The 18,773-nt window shown below is 46.0% G+C and overlaps 1 protein-coding gene across 1 annotated transcript in view; it reads left to right on the top strand.

Moving 5' to 3' along the window:
- Positions 1-18,773, top strand: part of Spon1 (spondin 1) — a 275,300-nt gene that overhangs the window by 67,631 nt on the left and 188,896 nt on the right. The window contains exon 3 of the mRNA XM_032892851.1: positions 2,994-3,127. Coding sequence (XP_032748742.1) covers positions 2,994-3,127 — 134 coding nt within the window. The remainder of the gene's footprint in view (positions 1-2,993; positions 3,128-18,773) is intronic.

The following is an 18,773-nucleotide window of genomic DNA, read 5'->3' as shown; positions in this document are numbered from 1 at the left end:
TACAGGAACCCACAGTTGAGTGACTTTAAACTTGATTTGGGAGTTTTACAAGGACTTTGGATTAAAAAAAAAAAAAGAGTTTGGGTATTTTAAAGAGCCTGAACTTTTAAGTATTTGAATTTTTAAATACTGTGGGACTTCTAAAAGTTGGAATTTTTTTTATTGTGATGTCAATATTACTGTGTGATCTTGAGGATGAACAAGAAAGGAAGGGTTGTGGCTTACCACTGACATGTTTCTGTGTCAAGATGACAAGGGGTTAGTTGTGCCGGCTAATTTTGTGCCAACTTGACACAAGTTATAGTCATCCAGGAGGAGGGAACCTCAATTGAGAAAATGTCTCTGTAAGATCAGGCTGTAGGGCATTTTCTTTCCTTTTCTTTCTTTCCTTTTTCTAGTTGAAGAGGTTTTTATGGTAGATATGAGGAAGAGAACAACCAGACGCATCTGGAGGAGTCCAGAGCAGAGAGAGCCTGTAGGAGACTAAGCATGACCAGCAGACTGAATGTGCCCGCGAGATGGGGAGAGTGGGAGAGGAAAAGAAGAAAAGAGAAAAGCAAGAAAGACCAAGAGGGCACTCGTGTGCCTGAAAGGGAGGGGTTGTATAGGAATGAGAGCTGGGGAAAGGGAAGTCCATGGCTGGAGAGATTTAGTGGAGGGGGCAGGATGAAAAGACAGAGGGGAGGGGCATAAGTACTGAGTGTGCCTGGAGGCCAGCCAGTGCTTCGGTGTGTTAAAAGGCACCCCAGTTAGCCATTTGTCCCAAGTTTCTTTTAGACCAGACAAAACACTCACTCAACTTAACCTTCTCCCCAGATCCTCCTCACCAGACTGGGCATATCAACAATAGCCCTCTCCCTTGTTTTCATCCTCAGCTCCTGTCAGTTCTTCCTTTCAGCCCTTCTAATTGCTTGCTTAGCATTCTCTTGCCTTCCCCAAGCCCCACCTGGGGAAGCCTGGCCAATTTCTCTTATGAATATTGATGCAAAAATACTCAATAAAATACTCACAAACCAAATCCAGGAACACATCAAAAACATCGTCCACCATGATCAAGTAGGCTTTATCCCAAGGATGCAGGGATGGTTCAATATATGAAAATCCATCAAAGTAATCCACCATATAAACAAACTGAAAGGGAAAAGAATCACATGATCATCGATCGCAGGAGATGAAGAAAAAGCCTTTGATGAAATCTAACACTCCTTTATGTTAAAATTCCTGAGAAATCGGGGATACAAAGGCACATACCTGAACATAATAAAAGGCAATATACAACCAGCCAATAGCCAACATCAAGTTAAGTGGAGAGAAACTTGAAGCAATCCCACTAAAACCAGGGACTAGACGAGACTGCCCACTCTCTCCCTATATATCCAACATAGTGCTTGTAGTTTTGGCTAGAGCAGTAAGACAGCTTAGAGATCAAGGGGATGAAAGTTGGAAAGGAAGAAGTCAAAAGTATCACTATTGGCAGATGAGTAAGCGACCCCAAAAATTCTACCAGAGAACTCCTACAGTTGATAAACACCTTCAGCAGAGGGGCTGGATACAAAATTAACAACAACAACAAAAAGATCAGTAGGGCATTTTCTTAGTTAGCAATTGATGGGGGAGGGCCCAGCCTATTGTAGGTGGCGCCATCCCTGGACTGGTGGTCCTGGGTTCTATAAGAGAGCAGGCTGAGCAAGCCAGCGAGCAACACCTTTCCATGGCCTCTGCATGAGTCTCCAGGTTCCTGCCCTGACTTCCTCCAATGATGGAAAAGTGTAAGCCAAATAAACCCTTTCCTCTCCAACTTGCTTTTGGTCCTGGTGTTTCATCATAGCAATAATAATCTTAACTAAGACAGTGGGGAACCCCCTGATAAGTTCCCCACGCTTCAGTAAATAACTTCTCGTATATGCTCATGCAAGCGACTCTAATTAAACCAGAGAGGACAGACACACACACACACACACACACACACACACACACACACACACACACACACACACACACACACACACACCATGAAAGCAGGAGAGGTACTTGTTGGAATGAAGAAATTCCACAGAAGAGGGAGGGGAGATAAGAGAGGGTTATGGGATTGAAATTAACTAAGAGTTATTATAAGAACATGAATCTGGTACCGGAGGGATGGCTCAGCGGTTAAGAGCACTGAATGCTCTTCCGGAGGTCCTGAGTTCATTTCCCAGCAACCACATGGTGGCTCACAGCCATCTGCAATGGGATTGGATGTCCTCTTCTGGTGTCTGAAGACAGCTACAATGTACAGCTACAGTATACATAAGATAAATAAATAATTGTTTTTAAAAAAGAACATGAAACCGTCAGTAAGAAATAAAGACAATGAACACAGTTGGATACAGCACCTCTCACTAACTATTCTTATATACTTCTACTACAGAGTTACACAAGGAGGCAGAAAGGCTGGCTGACATGGTTTGGAGGAATGAGAGTGGCTACTACCTTGTTTGTAGTGTCCTTCAGAGTCACTGTGATTAATTTAGGAGAATATAGAGACTATCAATCTAATAGAAGGCATTAGTAGAAGTTACTCGAGTTGGTATGTCAGAAAGCTGGATGACTTCTGTGTTCTGCTGTGCTTCCACTACGAGAGCTTTTAAACGTTTTAATCAAGTTCTAAAACTGCAGCTCAGCAACAAGGTTCAGACATACGGTGCTCGCTAGTCATCCTCCTCCTCCCTCTCCTCCTCCTCTGAAGCAAGGCATGCACAGGTGGTTGTAGAACAAACAGTAGGTAAGCCAGATCATCACCTAGCTGTGTTGCTGGTGCAGTGTCTTTATCGTCATATTGCTCTGGGAACTCTGTGCCAGGCACTGTTCTGGGGCCTGTGGGTCAAGGTCATTAATGCCAAATGGCAGGTCAATAAATAAATAGTCAATTCAGAGTCCCCAGAGTCCTGTGCAAACGCCCAACCCCAAGGATGCTGCATTTTAACGTGTTTATTTTCCTCTGTTTTTCACAGATCATAGATGAAGAAGAAACCCAGTTTATGAGTAACTGTCCTGTGGCGGTCACTGAAAGCACCCCTCGGAGGAGGACACGGATCCAGGTGTTTTGGATAGCGCCACCCACAGGGACAGGCTGTGTGATTCTGAAGTAAGTGAGCACGAACTTTTCACCCACCTCTCTGCAGTTATCAAACACTTCCTGTGTGTCTGCCGGAAGAGGCGTGGCTTCTGGGTCGTTGACCAAATACTCTGGATTTTCCGTTTTCTTCATTCTAAATGTATAAGGATTTCTGCGTCTCCGTCTTCATCCAATGTGATGAGTCTTCCAGTTACTCTCTGCACTCACAGGGAAACATAATCCGGCCGGGTGAATATAAACCCGTCTCCCCCATTTGGATTTGCCGTTTGTTCTTAGGATTCTAAGGATCCCCATTAATTAGCGTCCTTAAACCGTGCTCTGGCTACCCTGATGCCTGCATTTGCTCAGGCCCTTCTTTACAAACCTATCTTCCACTTCAGTTGGTAGATGCTTGTATCATCCGCACCAGACCTTAGGCTGGATCTCCAGCACTCGTACACCATAGAGCAGCACACGTACCTGTGATACCCTCACTGGGAGGTAGAGACAGGAGGATGCTCAAGGTTATCTTTGGCTACAGAGTAGGTTTGAGGCCAGCCTGGGCTACATGGGACCATGTCTCAAAATAAGATATAATTGCTCTTCACTGCCACCTCCCAGGCAGTCTCCTGAGCAGCCTCTGAGTGAATTTCCTCACGCGGGGATGCGGGGGTGGGGGGATGGTTAACCACTCAGAATCATTTCCTCTTAAAGACAGCTTTGTCTCAAAGCTGCATCTCCAAACCACTATGCAATCGTCTTTGAGATATAAACAGATGGAGAGGAAGACAATTATTCCTATAGTCAAATAAGTTTATTAGATGCCATAAACCGGCTCTCCGTCTTCCAGACTGACAACACATACAGCATGGTTGAAGGCTTTGCAAAGTCCTACGAGAAACAAACAAGCCTGTTTTACCCTTTCAGTGGCACATCCAGACTTACTGCAAAGACCCCTTTTCAAATTTTGTTTCTTTCCCTTATGGCCACCAATTATTCAAGGTAGGTTTAAAGGCCAATTTTGATTGGTGAGCATTTTAGGATTTCCAACAGAAAAATGGTCGAGAGAGTAGCAGGGCTCCAGTCCAAGCATCCAAGGCATTCTTGCTTTTTGGCTCAGTGTGGTAGCACATGCTTGTAATCCCAGCACTTAGGAAGCAGAGCCAGGAAAATCAGAAGTTCTAGGTCAGCTTCAGCTACTTGGAGAGACCCAGGCCATCCTGGGCCACACGCGATGAGAAAGCCTGTCTTTTTTATGTGCAGGGTTTTTTCATAGGCTTTGACCTTCCCAGCTATGGGTCTGTCCCAAATGCCCAGGGCCTTTTTTGTACATTTACTTTATTTGCTAACTGCAGGTCCACACCATGATTGATCTAGGCCACTCCAGGTGCTGCTGCAAACAGGACTTCGGCTGTAACCGGCCAATGGGGAAAACACCACAGAGGTTTCTGGAAATACCTGTCCATTGTTAGATTCAGCCTCCTATGTCTGGCCTCCCTTGGCCAATCTTTCTTCCCATTCCCTGACAAGCTTGCCACTTAGCACCCACTTACGTTGATGGTGTAAAGACTTAAGCTGTAGGATTTTTTTAAAAAATGAAATATCGTCTATAAGTCACCATACTAAGTACGTGCTAGCTGAAGTGCGGGACTGGAGGACATAACTGAAGAGCACTGAGAACAGAGACAGTGCCGTCTGCACAGCAGGGGAGTCAGTTGCCAGCACTGGCTTTAAGCAGATCTTGGAAGGCAGAAGGGGAGTGGAAAAAAAAAATCTTAGGAGTGTGTGTGTGTGTGTGTGTGTGTGTGTGTGTGTGTGTGTGTGTGTGTTTCAGGTCCACTCTGCTGCAAAGTTTATTGCCATGAGGAAGCTGGTGGCAGTCTTACTGGAAGTGAAGTGTCCAGTGTGGTTGGGGTGAAGGGTACTTTGGGCTTTTCTAGTTGGTCCTAAATTGAGAATAGGGGAGGTGATGGGGGAGTAGAGGCCAGGCCAGGCAGTCACTGAGTAAGTCCTGGAGTGCTGGGCTTGAGGTGAGGTGTCACAGTCCCATGATTCTTGTCACATAAGACAAGAATCTTTGTGTCCATCTCGCCTCTCAGCCTGAAGGCTGGGTTCCAAGATTCATAGTCTGGTACCCAGACCCCTAATCCATCTTAGCCTGGTCAAGCCATAGAGACCAGGGCTCTAATGACCATAGCTACAAACAGCAGCCCCATTGCAGGTCTCTGCTCTCCAAGCCCTCATTTGTCTGACTTGCTCCTGGGTTTGCTTTGCTTTCTTGTTTTCACAAAGCAGAGCTGTTTGATCTTCCGGTGGAAATCCAGAAAGGCATCCCTTGTTTACACACTGACAGTCAGCATATGTGAATGTATGTTCTTCTGGTTTAACCACGAACATATGTGGCTTATTCATTCACTCCTGCAACACATGGAGCTGAGCGCTTCATGAGTCACCCTTTCGGGATATCCAGGTATCGGAGCCTTCCAGCCCTGTACCATCTCACAGGTCACATGGGGGAGAGAAAACAACCAGCCAATGTTTCCCGTGTGCCAGGAGCTCAGCTGCACATCCAGCTCCTTGGCAGGCTCTGGCTAATTGATCTTCACAGCAAACTCACATGGGAGGAGGCAGGCTCCCTGGAGCGAGGCAGCTCTGGGAGGCTTTGCTCTTCCTTTCTACTGAAGGAATTATATCTGAGCTGCTTAAAAATAAATAAATATTATAATTCTATAGGGGAGATGTAAACCCAGACACACTCTAAGATATATATATCTTATAATATATATACATATATATTATACATATATATACATATATATATGTATATATATTAGAATACAGAAAAAGTGAAAAATCCCAGGCACTTCCCACAACAATCCCAACATTCCTCCACTAAGGCAACAATAGATATCAATTCTGGGGGTTTGCTTAAAACCTTCCTGTGTTCATTTGTATTGGGAAGACACACGGAGTACTCACATGCCCTGACCTTGAATGGGTGTTCACTCGGGAGAGCTTATTAGATGTTTGTCCATATTAGAATATAGATGCACAGTGGTATCTGATTCTTAAGCTACTGTACATAAACTGTGGTATAAATATGCTAATTACTCTCTAAGAGGTTCCTGTTTAGATTCAGCTAAGGTCTCTTTTTTTCCTGTTACAAGCAATGGTCCATAACAGACATCTGAGTACATGTCTTTTGAGCAAATATTCAAACTTCCATCCACGGTAGATGATAAAGCCAAGGATGATGTGTAGTGCAGATGAATGGTTTCCTCAGACACCCCCATTGTCCTTAAAAGCCAATGACAGGCATGCTGGCTACCTGTGGGTAAAAGAGCCTATGTCCTTACCTGCTTAAGAGTCTCTGACATTACCAAGTTTTAAGAGCCTTCTGTGAGAGAGTTACAATAATGTCACAGGTTAATTTTCTTGCTACTGTTGTATGCTATTGTAGTATCTGTTCTTATGTGGTTCCCCTGGGAAGGGCCCCCCCCTCCCCCGTTCTGGGCTTGTTTGTTTTTCTAACAATGTATCTTTTAAAAGCAATTCTATATATTTACTTTCTTATTTTAAGTCATAGGTATGCTTTAAAATACTTTCCTAAAGCCAGAGATCCCGGCACATTCCTGTAATCCTAGCTTTTGGGAGCTAACAGCAGAAGGATCAGAGGGTCCAAGGTTCTCCACGGTTATTTAGTAAAATCCAGCTTGGGCTACACGAGAACCTGTCTGAAAAACACAAATAAGTAAAGGGAAAAATGGATGGATGAATGAATGAAGGACTACATAAACAAAATACAACTTAATATTCATATGTAAAGATACAGACATTTCAAAATACATTATTATTTTATATTTAAATAATATATTTATAATTTATATTTAAAGTTGATCTTTATGTAGACTAGGCAATATTACTTTATTAAAAGTTTCAAACATTTATCTCTGCTCTACTTTTAACTTTGTTCATTGGTGTTTTCTCATTCAAATTTACCACTTGAATTTGAATTTGAAATTCAAGGATAGGGAGATGACTTAGGAATTACAGTGCTTATTGTGCAATTGTGAGGACCTGAATTTGCATCTCTAGCGCCTGCATAAAAGCTTCCTGGGCATGATAGCTCTCCAATAATTCCAGCACTCTGGAGGTAAAGACAGAGGCTCCCTGAAGCAAGCTGGGTAGTGAGATCAATTGAACAGGCAAGTTCATTAAGAGACTTGGCCTCGTATATAAGGTTAAAAGAGAGCACATAAGACACCAGATGTCAACTCTGGCTTCAGACACACACACACACACACACACACACACACACACACACACACACACACACACACACACTTGCATATATACTTGTGACCCCCACACATGTTCACATGTGTTTATGTTCTCTCTCTCTCTCTCTCTCTCTCTCCACATACATTCAAATGAAAAGAAAGTTGACATTTTGTTTTTTAAAATGCATCTGTGATTTGCCATAGGAATTTAAATGTTACGTCTTAATCAAAAAATAATGTTTCTATTCCCAAGTTTATAAATATGTTTTATATTTATATTCTTACAGATTTTAGAACAGGCTTCAACCTTTTATCTTCCTAGACTTTGACTTTGTTTTTGACATGGTATCAGTGAGCCACAACGGGAAATGCATAGCCTGCCCGGCTCAAAATGAGGTGCCAGAGGACAGTTGCAAGAAATATCTATGTGGGGGAAAATGACAATGGGGTGGGGGTGGGGCTCCATACCCATCTCTGAAGGCACACAAGGAGTTAGGGGAGGAGATGATTCTCATCCCTGACAGAGCTGAGGCCTTTGTTAAGAGAAGCAACTAGCCTGAGGTAACTCCACGGAGACCCCAGCCTTATCTCCTTCTGTTTCCCTCTGGGTTCCCCCTTTGGCCTCACCACACACATGATGGCCTGAGAGCATCTATCCAAGTGAGGCCCAGGGGCGGAAGACTGGGCAGCTCTCTGGAGGAGCAGCCCAGAGACAGCAGCACAGCCGGGCATCATCAGAAAGCAGCCATTTTCATAAAATGGAGTTAGCCACCCTGGGATTCGTTTGTTGATGAGTGTATTTTCCCAATGGCATAGATTGCTACTTCAGGAAAAGCAAACTGTGAGTTCAGCTCCAGTCAGCCCAGCTGCCTGTTTAATCTCTTCCTCCCTTCATGAATCCTGCACCATTTCCACTTTTTTTTTAGCATAATTTTGTTTTGGTGTCAAGTCATTGCTCCTTAATCTAAGTGTTCAAACTGTTCGTGGTTATTCAAGTAGACTCATAATTCCAGGTGAATGGTAAAATAAGTGTGCTCTGTTCGTTAATACCCACTGTCAGGATGTTCAATGATGCTACACTGAGTTAACAGTTCAATGTGGGGAGAGCCATTGTTTTCCAGTCAAAACCAGAACGTCTCCCTGCTTCTTCTCCAGGTCTTTAATCTTTTCATAGTCTTGTGAGCTTTCTTCATCTAAGTTGTGCATCCTAAGAAGGCTTTTCCCATGAATTTTGTTGCTTTTGTGAACAGGGTCTCTTACCTGGTTATTCCGTCCGATCACTCCTTGTGCTTACCTTACCACCCTGAGTTTTCAAACTGGACCACGCTGCATTCTCTCAGTAGCTTTCATTCTTTGGAGATCGAGTGTGATTGTTTACATCTCAAAACTCTAATATTGAACGCCTACACATTCTGTTTCTTTCTATGTTTTGATTTTAATGGGAACAAGCTGTGTTTCATTTTAAAGCATTTTATTTGGCTAAAAAGAAAGGTTTAAAGTTGATGTCTCGAATAAAGTTTAGGAGGACTGTCGAGCTGGGACAGTCTCCTTGCTTTTCGTGGTGAAGGTAGCATTTGCAAGGCCAATCATCCAGGGCACATGCCAGATACCCAAGCTATATACCAGAAACCAAGAAGACCTCCGCTCATAATATCCATAATGCTCCTAACTTTCAAAAGGCATCTAGTCTAGTTAAGGTATAGATTAAAATATGTATGTGAAAATTAGCATCCCCAAGATAAAATCAGGGATGAATTGAGTGTGGTTAGAATATAGAGAGAAGTCGAGTGAGGAGTAAGGAGAGCTTCTGAAAACCGTCAGCATTTAGATCTTGATGGCAGTGGCGAGCTTGGGGAAGGTGGATGGACAGGAAGAGGTTACTCCAGGTGAAAGGAGCACGCAGCATCACAGCCTTAATGGGAACCTGGAGGTGAGTGCAGCTCTGAGAGGCAGTTAATAGACAGAGGTGCTGATCAGGAGGTCTCTGGGGGCCCACATCCATTACCAAATCAGAGATGTCATCCAATGTCAGCGTGAAGAGACTGCACTTGATTCAAGAGCATCGGGGGAACAATTAGCGGTTATTAACCAGCGAGGCTGCGCAGTGGGAGGTTTTATTAAAGCTAACAAGGATGTTGAAGATCTAGCCACAGAGGTCTGGACAGACACAAAAAGGAAATGCAGTAATAACACTGAAGGATTCTGTTGGGGGTGCTTGCCTAGCACACAGGAGGCCCTGACTCCACCCCCAGCCCTGGATAAAACAGCTGGGGGGCTCCTGTCTACACCCCAGTACTTGTGAGGTGGAAGGTGGAGTTCCAGGTCATTCTCAGCTACAGAATGAGTTCTAGGCCAGCTTGGATTACAGGAGACCCTTTTGAGGAGGGAAGAAGGACAGGGGGAGGAGGGGAAGGAGGGAGAGACAGAGACAGAGACAGAGACAGAAAGTTGGCATTTAGTCTAACCTCCGCCCCACAGTTACCTAGCAACAGCCAGATGTGCCTGACTCACTATAAAAGGGGCTGCTTGCCCCCTCCCTCTCCTGTTCTTGCTCTCTTCTTACCTTGCCCTCTTCCCCCTCTCCCCATTCATCTCCCCCCTCCATCTGCTTATGGCGGGCCTCTACTCCTCGCTTCTTCTTCTTCTTCTTCTTCTTCTTCTTCTTCTTCTTCTTCTTCTTCTTCTTCTTCTTCTTCTTCTCTCTCTCTCTCTCTCTCTCTCTCTCTGCCTTTCTCTCTGTCTCTGTCTATACTATCCCCTCAACTTCCCTCCCCATGCCCTAATAAACTCTATTTTATATTATACCAATGTGTGGCTGCTCCCTCAGGGAGAAGGGATACCTCAGCATGGGCCTGCAGAGCCACCCTCCTCCCCACACCATACCAAGCTCCTACCAAACATATCCCTTCTTTTCTTATCTTTTAATAAGACACGTCAGAGGGAGCCTTTGAATGGGAAGGAAGGCAAGGGAAGGACGGAGGGAGGGGAGGGAGGAGGGAGGGAGGGAGGGAGGAGGAGGGAGGAGGGAAGCTGCCAGTTGTATTGCAGAGCCCTGATGGGTGAGGAGCATGCATGCTGCCCTGTCAGACTGATGTCCCCGATTGGAAAACCTGGAATCTGCCCCGATGCTCGCTTGGTTGGCTGTAAAAGCCAGGTCACAGCAATGGTGACTTTCCTCTTGGCAAGTCTGATACTGTTCCCACCTTGCACTGCATACAGATTTCTGAATCAGCACTGGTATTGTAGCAGTCCTCTTTAAAGCCTGCTTCTCCCCTCCAGTGAATGCTCCAGCACGTCAGGTACCAAGGCATGCTGTAAGGCTGTAAGACTGCCTCAAAGCCTTACAGTCATGTGCTGGCTTAAAAGAAAAAGGAGGGGAGAGTGTCTTGGATAGACGTGTGCTTCCAGACTCCCCAGAAGGATGTCCTGCCACCTTCACCCTGACCAGGCTTTGTGTCTTGAGGTGGTCCTCTCTTCCCAAGCATTCTTTATCCTCGAGTAGAATTCCAGCTCCTGCTCATCCCTACCAGGAGAGAGCTGAGAGTGGAAATTCTCCTGAGAGCAAGGTGGACCATATGAGGAATCCAACTTTACAAACCAACGATGGCAAGACCTAAGCAAGCACTATCCTGGCTTACAAACACCTATTCCTCTTTAAGCAGCCTCGTGGTGTAGATACTAAGGAGAAAGCTGAGGCCCAGGGAGGTTAGGTCACTTCTCACGGTCATAGAGTAGCCAAGCATGACCAGACGCATTGAGGGCCCAGAGCCCTGGACATTGCACTTCAGCGCCTCAGACGAGAGCTGTGGGTCAAGCTGGAGACTCCACATCTCATCTTGACAACACTGGTAGGCCTTGGAGTGGAGTGTACAATTTTCTCCATGTCGATTGCTTCACAGCGTTCCCTTATCCACAGACACTTCTTCATATCTTATCGTCACAGGAACCTCTGGCATGGCCACATAAGCTCCTTCCCCTCCAGTCCTCCTTCACCTTGATGTAAGACCTATTAACAAGCCCAATACAGCTCCCCATCACCCTCAGACACAGTTCAAAATCTTGATCCTGCCATGTAAGTCTCCCCATCCCCTTCAGCAGGATGTCCCATCAGCCTCTGCCTAACCCTCAATGAACCCTGCTCTACAGCCTTTCTCCTCTGCTCATTACTTTGGTAACATTTATTGAGTGCTTCCTGCATGCAGTCACTGGGGACATGGGAGGGCGTCTTTGACCTAGAAGCAATCTATAAATAATATACACCAGGTGCACAGCCCTTCATCTGTAGTCCTGAGATCCCAAAGACTAAAATTCAAAAGACTTTTTTTTTTAACTTGCTTGAAGCCCAAACCTTCTCTGGACTAAGATCACTGTTGTCTTTAGTGTGAATATAAGATTTTGATCATGAGATATAGCCCAGACTCTGTAGATACAGAATATACACTGTATTATGTTTCTGGAACCCCAAAATATTCTCAACTCTGAAATATATTTGGTCTCTAAGGTGCATGTGGCCTTTTCCACACAATTCAGAGTGGGATCCTGGAAGCTCTGCCCAGGTGCTACGGAAGTGAGAGGCGACAGCCGCGTTCAGGATCCCTGGAAAGGAGTCATTCATTTTCTATGAGTGAAATAGCCTGGTCCAGGCTGCAGCTGCAATAAGTTCTAAGTGCTCATTCGGTGTTCCGTGTCCAAAGAAAGAAGCTAAAATTCCCTCACAACACGCTTCAGCCACCTTTCCGTGCTAGGGGTGGAACTCAGCCTGGCGCATACCAAGCATGTGCTCTACCACTGAGCTACCTCCGAGGCCTACTCCATCCATCTTTAAAGCCTCATTTCTAGACAGTGCCACTGTTCACACAGGACTAGGAGGTTCACAGAGACAGGTATCAATATTGTTTTTCTTTGTGACTTTAAAGTAAAAGATAAGCCGCAACTCTTGAGCCAAAACCAACCCTTTGTGTTCTCTCTCTCTCTCTCTCTCTCTCTCTCTCTCTCTCTCTCTCTCTATCTCTCTCTCTCTCTCACACACACACACACACACACACACACACATACACACACATACACACACACACAGACATAGTTTTTATTTGTATATTTTTAGGGCGGCTTTCATAATCCATCAGTGGAATAAAAAGTTGCATTGGGCTGGAGAGATGTGCAGTGGTTAGGAACACTGACTACTCTTGCAGAAGACATACCCACATGACGGTTCACAACCATCTGTAGCTCCAGATCCAGGAGATCCATTGCCCCCTTCTGGCCTCTGTGAGCACTGGACATACATGGTGACATGTGCATTAGACAGACACCAGTCCGTTTCTTCTACAAAGGGACAAAATCAAGAGACAGCACAGATAGGCAAGGTGTGCACCATGCAATCCCAGTGAGACATGCATGGTTGCTGTAATAATGGTTGTAGTCAAATGGTTACAGTCAGATGGTGGCAGTCAGATGGTGGCAGTCAGATGATGGCAGTCAGATGATGGCAGTCAGGTGGTTGCAGTCAGAGAAAGGTCAAGAGAATATGAAGGAATATGTAGAAGTGGTTTCTTCAGTCTTGTTTGTGCATTTCTCCTCGATGCTCTTTCAAACCTGTTGAAACCTGATCCTGTGTGAGAATAGGAGAGAGACTAAGGAGTGATTGGAACTTAAGGTTGGAACCATAGGTGAATGGGACCAGTGTCCTTGTAGAGGAGACAAGAGAGCTTCCCTCCTCTCTGTACTTAATGCCCTGCAAGATTAGAAAAAGTCAGCCATCTGCATCAGGAAGAAAATGCTTGCTGGACAGTGAATCTGCCAGCACCTTCATCTTGGCCTTCCCAGCATCTACAAATAAATTTGTTATTTTTTAGCCATTTAGTTGCTAATACTTTATAATAGCAGCCCTAATGTGTTCTCTCACTCCCCCCAGAGAGAGAGAGAGAGAGAGAGAGAGAGAGAGAGAGAGAGAGAGAGAGAGAAACAGAGAGACAGAGTCAGAGAGACGGTGTGGGTGCTTGTGCACATGCACAAGAGTACAGGTGCTCATACAGACCAGAAGAGGGTTGGGCACCCTGGTGCTTAGACAGCTGTGAGTTGCCATGTGAGTGAAGGGACTAGAACTTGGGTCGCCCTGAGCAGCCAGTGCTCTAACTGCTGAGTCATCCCTCCCGCTCCCGAGCACCTGACTTCACTACACTGCGGCTCAGAGTCTGCATTCTGGATAATGAAGCAGCCAAGTCATGTGGCCAGGACTTCAACCCACTACCACTGAACCCCTTGTTAGCCACTAAGGGACACTGACTGAGGTGGCTTTCCTAACCCCTGTCTCTTGATCTGTAAGAGTGAAGCAGAGTCCTTTCTGAAGCAAGAGGTGAGGGATTGCTTGTGAGGGAAGATGCTGTTTCCTAAATTCCGTTCAGAAAATGGGGTGGGGCGGGGGGACCTAGCAAGAGACAGGCTTGTTGGTGGGAGAAGGCCGAGCATTAAAGAGGACTTAGTTAGCATTCAATACTTTGCAACTTCATAGGGCTCGCCTTACCCACTAACTCTCTCTCTCTGAGAGAAAATAGCCTAGAATCTCCTCGTGTGGTGGCAATCTGTGGTCTGGATAGAACACTGAGCTTGCGGGGGATCGATGTGGCTGAAGTAAAACTTACCCCACACTTCCTCTGACATTAGGTCGTGAGAAGAACCACAGGCTTGTTTGTCATAAGGCAAGAGAGCTTCACTTGCAGGCTATGACCTCACTACAACGCATGAGGAGCGAGTGAAGAGCTAACCACAGAGATGGGGAGAGCCAGCTCTGGCTACTGTGCCAGCTTGTTGGAAGAGCGGTCGGGAACAGCAATGCGATGCTGATATACTTGGTTGAGAAAGATCTGGATCCGCAGGGCCAACCATCCAACAGGTGGAATCCAGATGCTAGAAGTTCCTGGAAGGCGAGGTGTGGCACGGCTCCCGGGGGGACTGTCCACTGACAGCTTAGTTTCATTCGGCAGCTGGGAACCCAGGTGCAGCCTCCAGCCCTCGTGGGAGGAAGGAGCTGGCAAACACAGAACAGGAAATGCCGGCTGCAGAAGACAGCATGCCAAGCACTGCAGCAAACTGAAACCCAGGTGGGAAATGGAAGCTGGAATCCCACACAGAGCCAACATCATACAGGCCCTGCCGGTCACTGCGGCCGGACAGCCAGCAGAAGAGCCAAGAAGCCCATCCCATGTGTGCACGAGGACCCAGGTCTAAAGCAGAGGGATGGATTCAGTCCTCTTCCTCTGATGGAGAATAGTTGCCGTTATATACTAGGGTCCTGGTCAGGTGGGATCCATCAAGGATGTTTTGATGCTGTGAGCTTCCTCGTTGGTAAAGTTAGATTAACATAATATAAAAGTAACTATTTTAGGGCTGGAGAAATGGCTTGGTGGGTAAGCGTTTGCTGTACAAGCATGAGGACCTGAGTTCGGATCCCAGCACACATGTTAAAAAGCCAGGGATGACCTTGGCGTGTTTGTAACCTCAGTGTGCAGGGGACTAAGACAAAGGGACAGCCTGTGTTTGCTGGCTGCCAGCCTAGCTCCAATTTCAGTGAGAGACCCTGTCTCAAAGAGATTAATAGAGCAGGACACCTGACTCCTTCCCTGGCCTCCAGGGACATGCACACGCACAGGTAATATCCAACTGCATAAACTTGCACACACACACACACACACGCACGCACGCACGCACGCACGCACGCACGCACGCACGCACGCACGCACGCACGCACGCACGCACGCACGCACGCGCTAATTTAAAGTAACTGTTTTAAAGTTACTAATTCAGTAAGATTCAGTACATGTTCAATGTTGAAATCATTAGGAACTTTATCTATTCTGAAATATTTCCATCATTCCAAAGTAGAATCCTTTTCCCATGGAGCAGATTCTCCCCATTCTCCTCTTCCCCAAACCTAGGGCAGCTGTCTATCTGAATCCTGTCTCCGTGGGTGATTTCTTAATCTTTTGCACAAGTGGAATGCCCCAGTGCATGGCCTGTTCTGTCTGGCTTTTTTCTCTTAGTGCAGTGATTCTCAACCTTCCTAATGCCGTAACCCTTCAATACAGTTCCCCATGTTGTAGTGATCCCCCCAACCATAAAATTACTTCCATTGCTACCTCATAACTATAATTTTGCTACTGTTATGAGTAGTAATAGCTGTGCTTTTTAATAGTCTTAGGTGACCTCTATGAAAGGGTTGTTTGACCAGCAAAGGGGTCACAATCCACAGGCTGAGAATTGCTGGCCAGAGTAATGTTCTAGGGGTTCATCTGTGATGCTGTGTATGTCAGCACAGGCATGGCTGTTCTTCAGCCTTCCCTCGACATTCATTCCAGGACCCTTGGTAGGCACCGTAGTATAAGGGCACTAACAACTCCTGTATACAGTGCTGCAGTGCTTACATTTAACCTACACACTGAAATCCTCTCTAGGTCACACACTATTTAGAACAGTATAAATTCCGCGTTAACTTAACTCTGCCTCGTTTAGGAGTAATGGCAACAGGAAATGTCTGTGCACACTCAGGAGAGATGTAACTGCCATTACATGTTCTTGATGCATGATTGGTTGAGTCTGTGGTGGTGGGACCTTTGCTGGTTCAACTCTTCCTTTATGTATACCTGAAGCACATTCTATGGTGTTCATATACCACATGGATTTATTCCTGCAGACATTTTGACCTGAGATTTACACAACCAACGCTGGTGTCTTTGGACAACCAGACCATGGGATAAAGAATTTAGAATTTGAATGCATAGCAACAGGCCAAACCCCAACATTCCTCCAGCAAACACCAGTAACTGTCAGCTATCAATTAAAAAAAAAAAACAAAAAAACAAACCTGTGTCTGAATGTTCTGCCTCCCTCCAGCCCGCTTGCCGTGGGGGAAATGCCTGATTTGATGCCGGTGAAGGAGTGAGACTCCTCTCTCTGATTAATTAGTGTGGGCTGACTTTGCCTCGACTTTTCTGTGGGCATTTCCCTAACAGCCAAGAAGTCAGAGTGGGCAAGTGCTCCTTTATGCCTTAGTTCTGTGCTATTCACAAATGAAAATCATTGTTAATTTAGAGTTTGACAGCTGTGGAGCATGGGTAAGTCCACGGCAGCTGTCATCGGGACGCCAGCTTCTTTTCCAAACAGATGTTTAATTTGACTTTAGTGCGCCTGCCAGTTTTTAGGCAAAAGAGAAGGAGGGGGCAGACACAGAAGTCGTTATTATAGTCCTGATTTGGTTTCATTTCAGGACGTAAATCCGAATGATTAACAATGACAGAAGAATTACTCTAATTACAGTTTTGGGTTCAGAACCAGTTAGCTATCATCTCCTGCATGGTCTAGAGTCCAGCTTTCATTTTCTTTAAAAATTTTTTTTTCTTAAGTGGGAGGCTGTTTTGTGGTAATTGCACCCAGGCTCTGAGCAGTCTTCCCAGCAAAGGCTCTCAAAAAATGCAGGAAAACTCGGGGAGTGCGGAAGGAGTGAGAGGCCCAGATGAATGAGACAGGGCTGGTCCCATCTTATGGCTTCTTTATCAGGACAGTGTGTTGAGTGGACAGAGCTCTCCGAACAGCAGCCAGGCCCCCATCCACATCCATCACTCATGCCCTTGCGGCCAGGCAGCTGCTGTGCACGTTTGCAGTGTGCAGATTGTCCTCGGTGTGTAAGATTCACACCTCTGTGGCTCCATGTAGACACCTGGTGAGTGAGGAGCCCCCTCGGTCAGTCTGCTGTCTCAGTCCACATTGCCTGGTGGACTCCCTGTCCGCACCCGCTGTGGTCCTAGCTAAACCCGCTTCCTAGGTCTGTTCTTCTCACCTTTGCTGTTGTGTGTTTGACTTTCGGTAGCCTCACTTAGATTTGGCTTTCCTTCTTTGGTATTTAGAATGAATGTCCCATCAGCAGCCGATGGCACCTCATGGACAGCGCCACCGTCATGAGGACTTTAGACACCCTGTGGTTTCTAAGGGGCAACAGCACACTACTCCACATGGTAACTTGCTTCTTTGGACATTGAAATAGAGGACTCGCCTTAGCGTCATCAGTCAATAACTTGATGCATGTTATATTCCCAGTTCAGATGGTTACTACTGATTGTCAACTTGACAAAGTCAAAGTTCACCCAAAGAACTTAGTATATCTGTATGGTAGTCTCTGGCTCGGGAAAACTGAGGGGGGGAGACCTAACTTAAGTATCAGTGGCAACAACCGGTGGAGAAAGCAAGCCGTGCACTTAGCAATCATCTGTCTGCTTCCTAAAAATCGTGAACAGCTGCCTCGGGCTCTTGCCAGTGTGCCCCTCCCCCACCCCTGCCATAGTGGACTGCGCCCTTGAACGCTGAACCCTCCTCCCCCACACTGCTTTCGTTTGTTGTTTGTTTGGGGCACACCTATGAGAAAAGGACTAACATACCACCCCAAAGCACTCGCAGCAGGCGTCTCAGATCCCAGCTCTGAAATCAGGAAGTCTGACTGAGGGATGATGGGCACAGCCATCACTAGACTAATAGAGACAGCAGTGGGTCCTCGGGGCAGAAGCAAGGACACAGCAAAGTGTCCCCTTTCAGCCTGACCCCTGAAAGTCTGGCTCCTCTGACTTTTAAATGGAAAGTGATGTGTTTCATTAGGAACTAATTCTTCTGTGACTGCAGAAAGGAGAAGCACCCAGGCTTCTCCTGGGTTGACTTCTAAAGCATCCTTGAGGAACCTCTGGGACATCATAACACTGGACTACTGCTCTCTAGCTCAGCCATGTGCCTGGGTGCTGCTTTCTCTGCCTCTTCTGCAGGTTTAAGCTCAACTTAATGTCATCCCTTAATACCTGTACAATCACGACCAAATGCCAGCGGCTAAGGGGTTGGATATCATTGGAAACCCAAAGCACTTCGTGGAGAACCCACCTGCACATCTACCATGGCTTTGTCTGCTGCTGGGACCCAACCTCACCCCCAACTAAGGGATCCCTTTCCTTAGTTCCTTACCTGACTCAAACTTTCTGGGCATTGAACTCAGTGGATAACCTTCCTTCCTCAAAGAATGTCCCTGTCAAGCCCCAGTTCCCCCCGGTTCTAGACCAATTTCTATTTAGCTCTTTGCTTTAAAATGTGAGCTTCCAAAGTGAGATGAAATCCTGCCCCCACCACTAACCACTGACGCCAGGGAGTCATTTTATTTTATAAAAAATGTCACTATTACCAGGTAGTGATAGTGGACACCTTTAATCCCAGCACTCAGGAGGCAGAGACAGGGGGATCTCTTGAGTTCAAGGCCAGCCTGGTCTAGTTAGTGAGATCCTGGACAGCCAGGGATACACTGAGAAACCCTGTCTGGAAAAACAAAACAAACCAATGAAAAATGTTACCAGCATACATTAATTGTACAA

This window comes from Rattus rattus, chromosome 2 (assembly GCF_011064425.1).
Source record: "Rattus rattus isolate New Zealand chromosome 2, Rrattus_CSIRO_v1, whole genome shotgun sequence".
NCBI lineage: Eukaryota > Metazoa > Chordata > Mammalia > Rodentia > Muridae > Rattus > Rattus rattus.
Note: the sequence above shows the minus strand (reverse complement) of the source record. Positions and strands in the feature narration are given on the sequence as shown.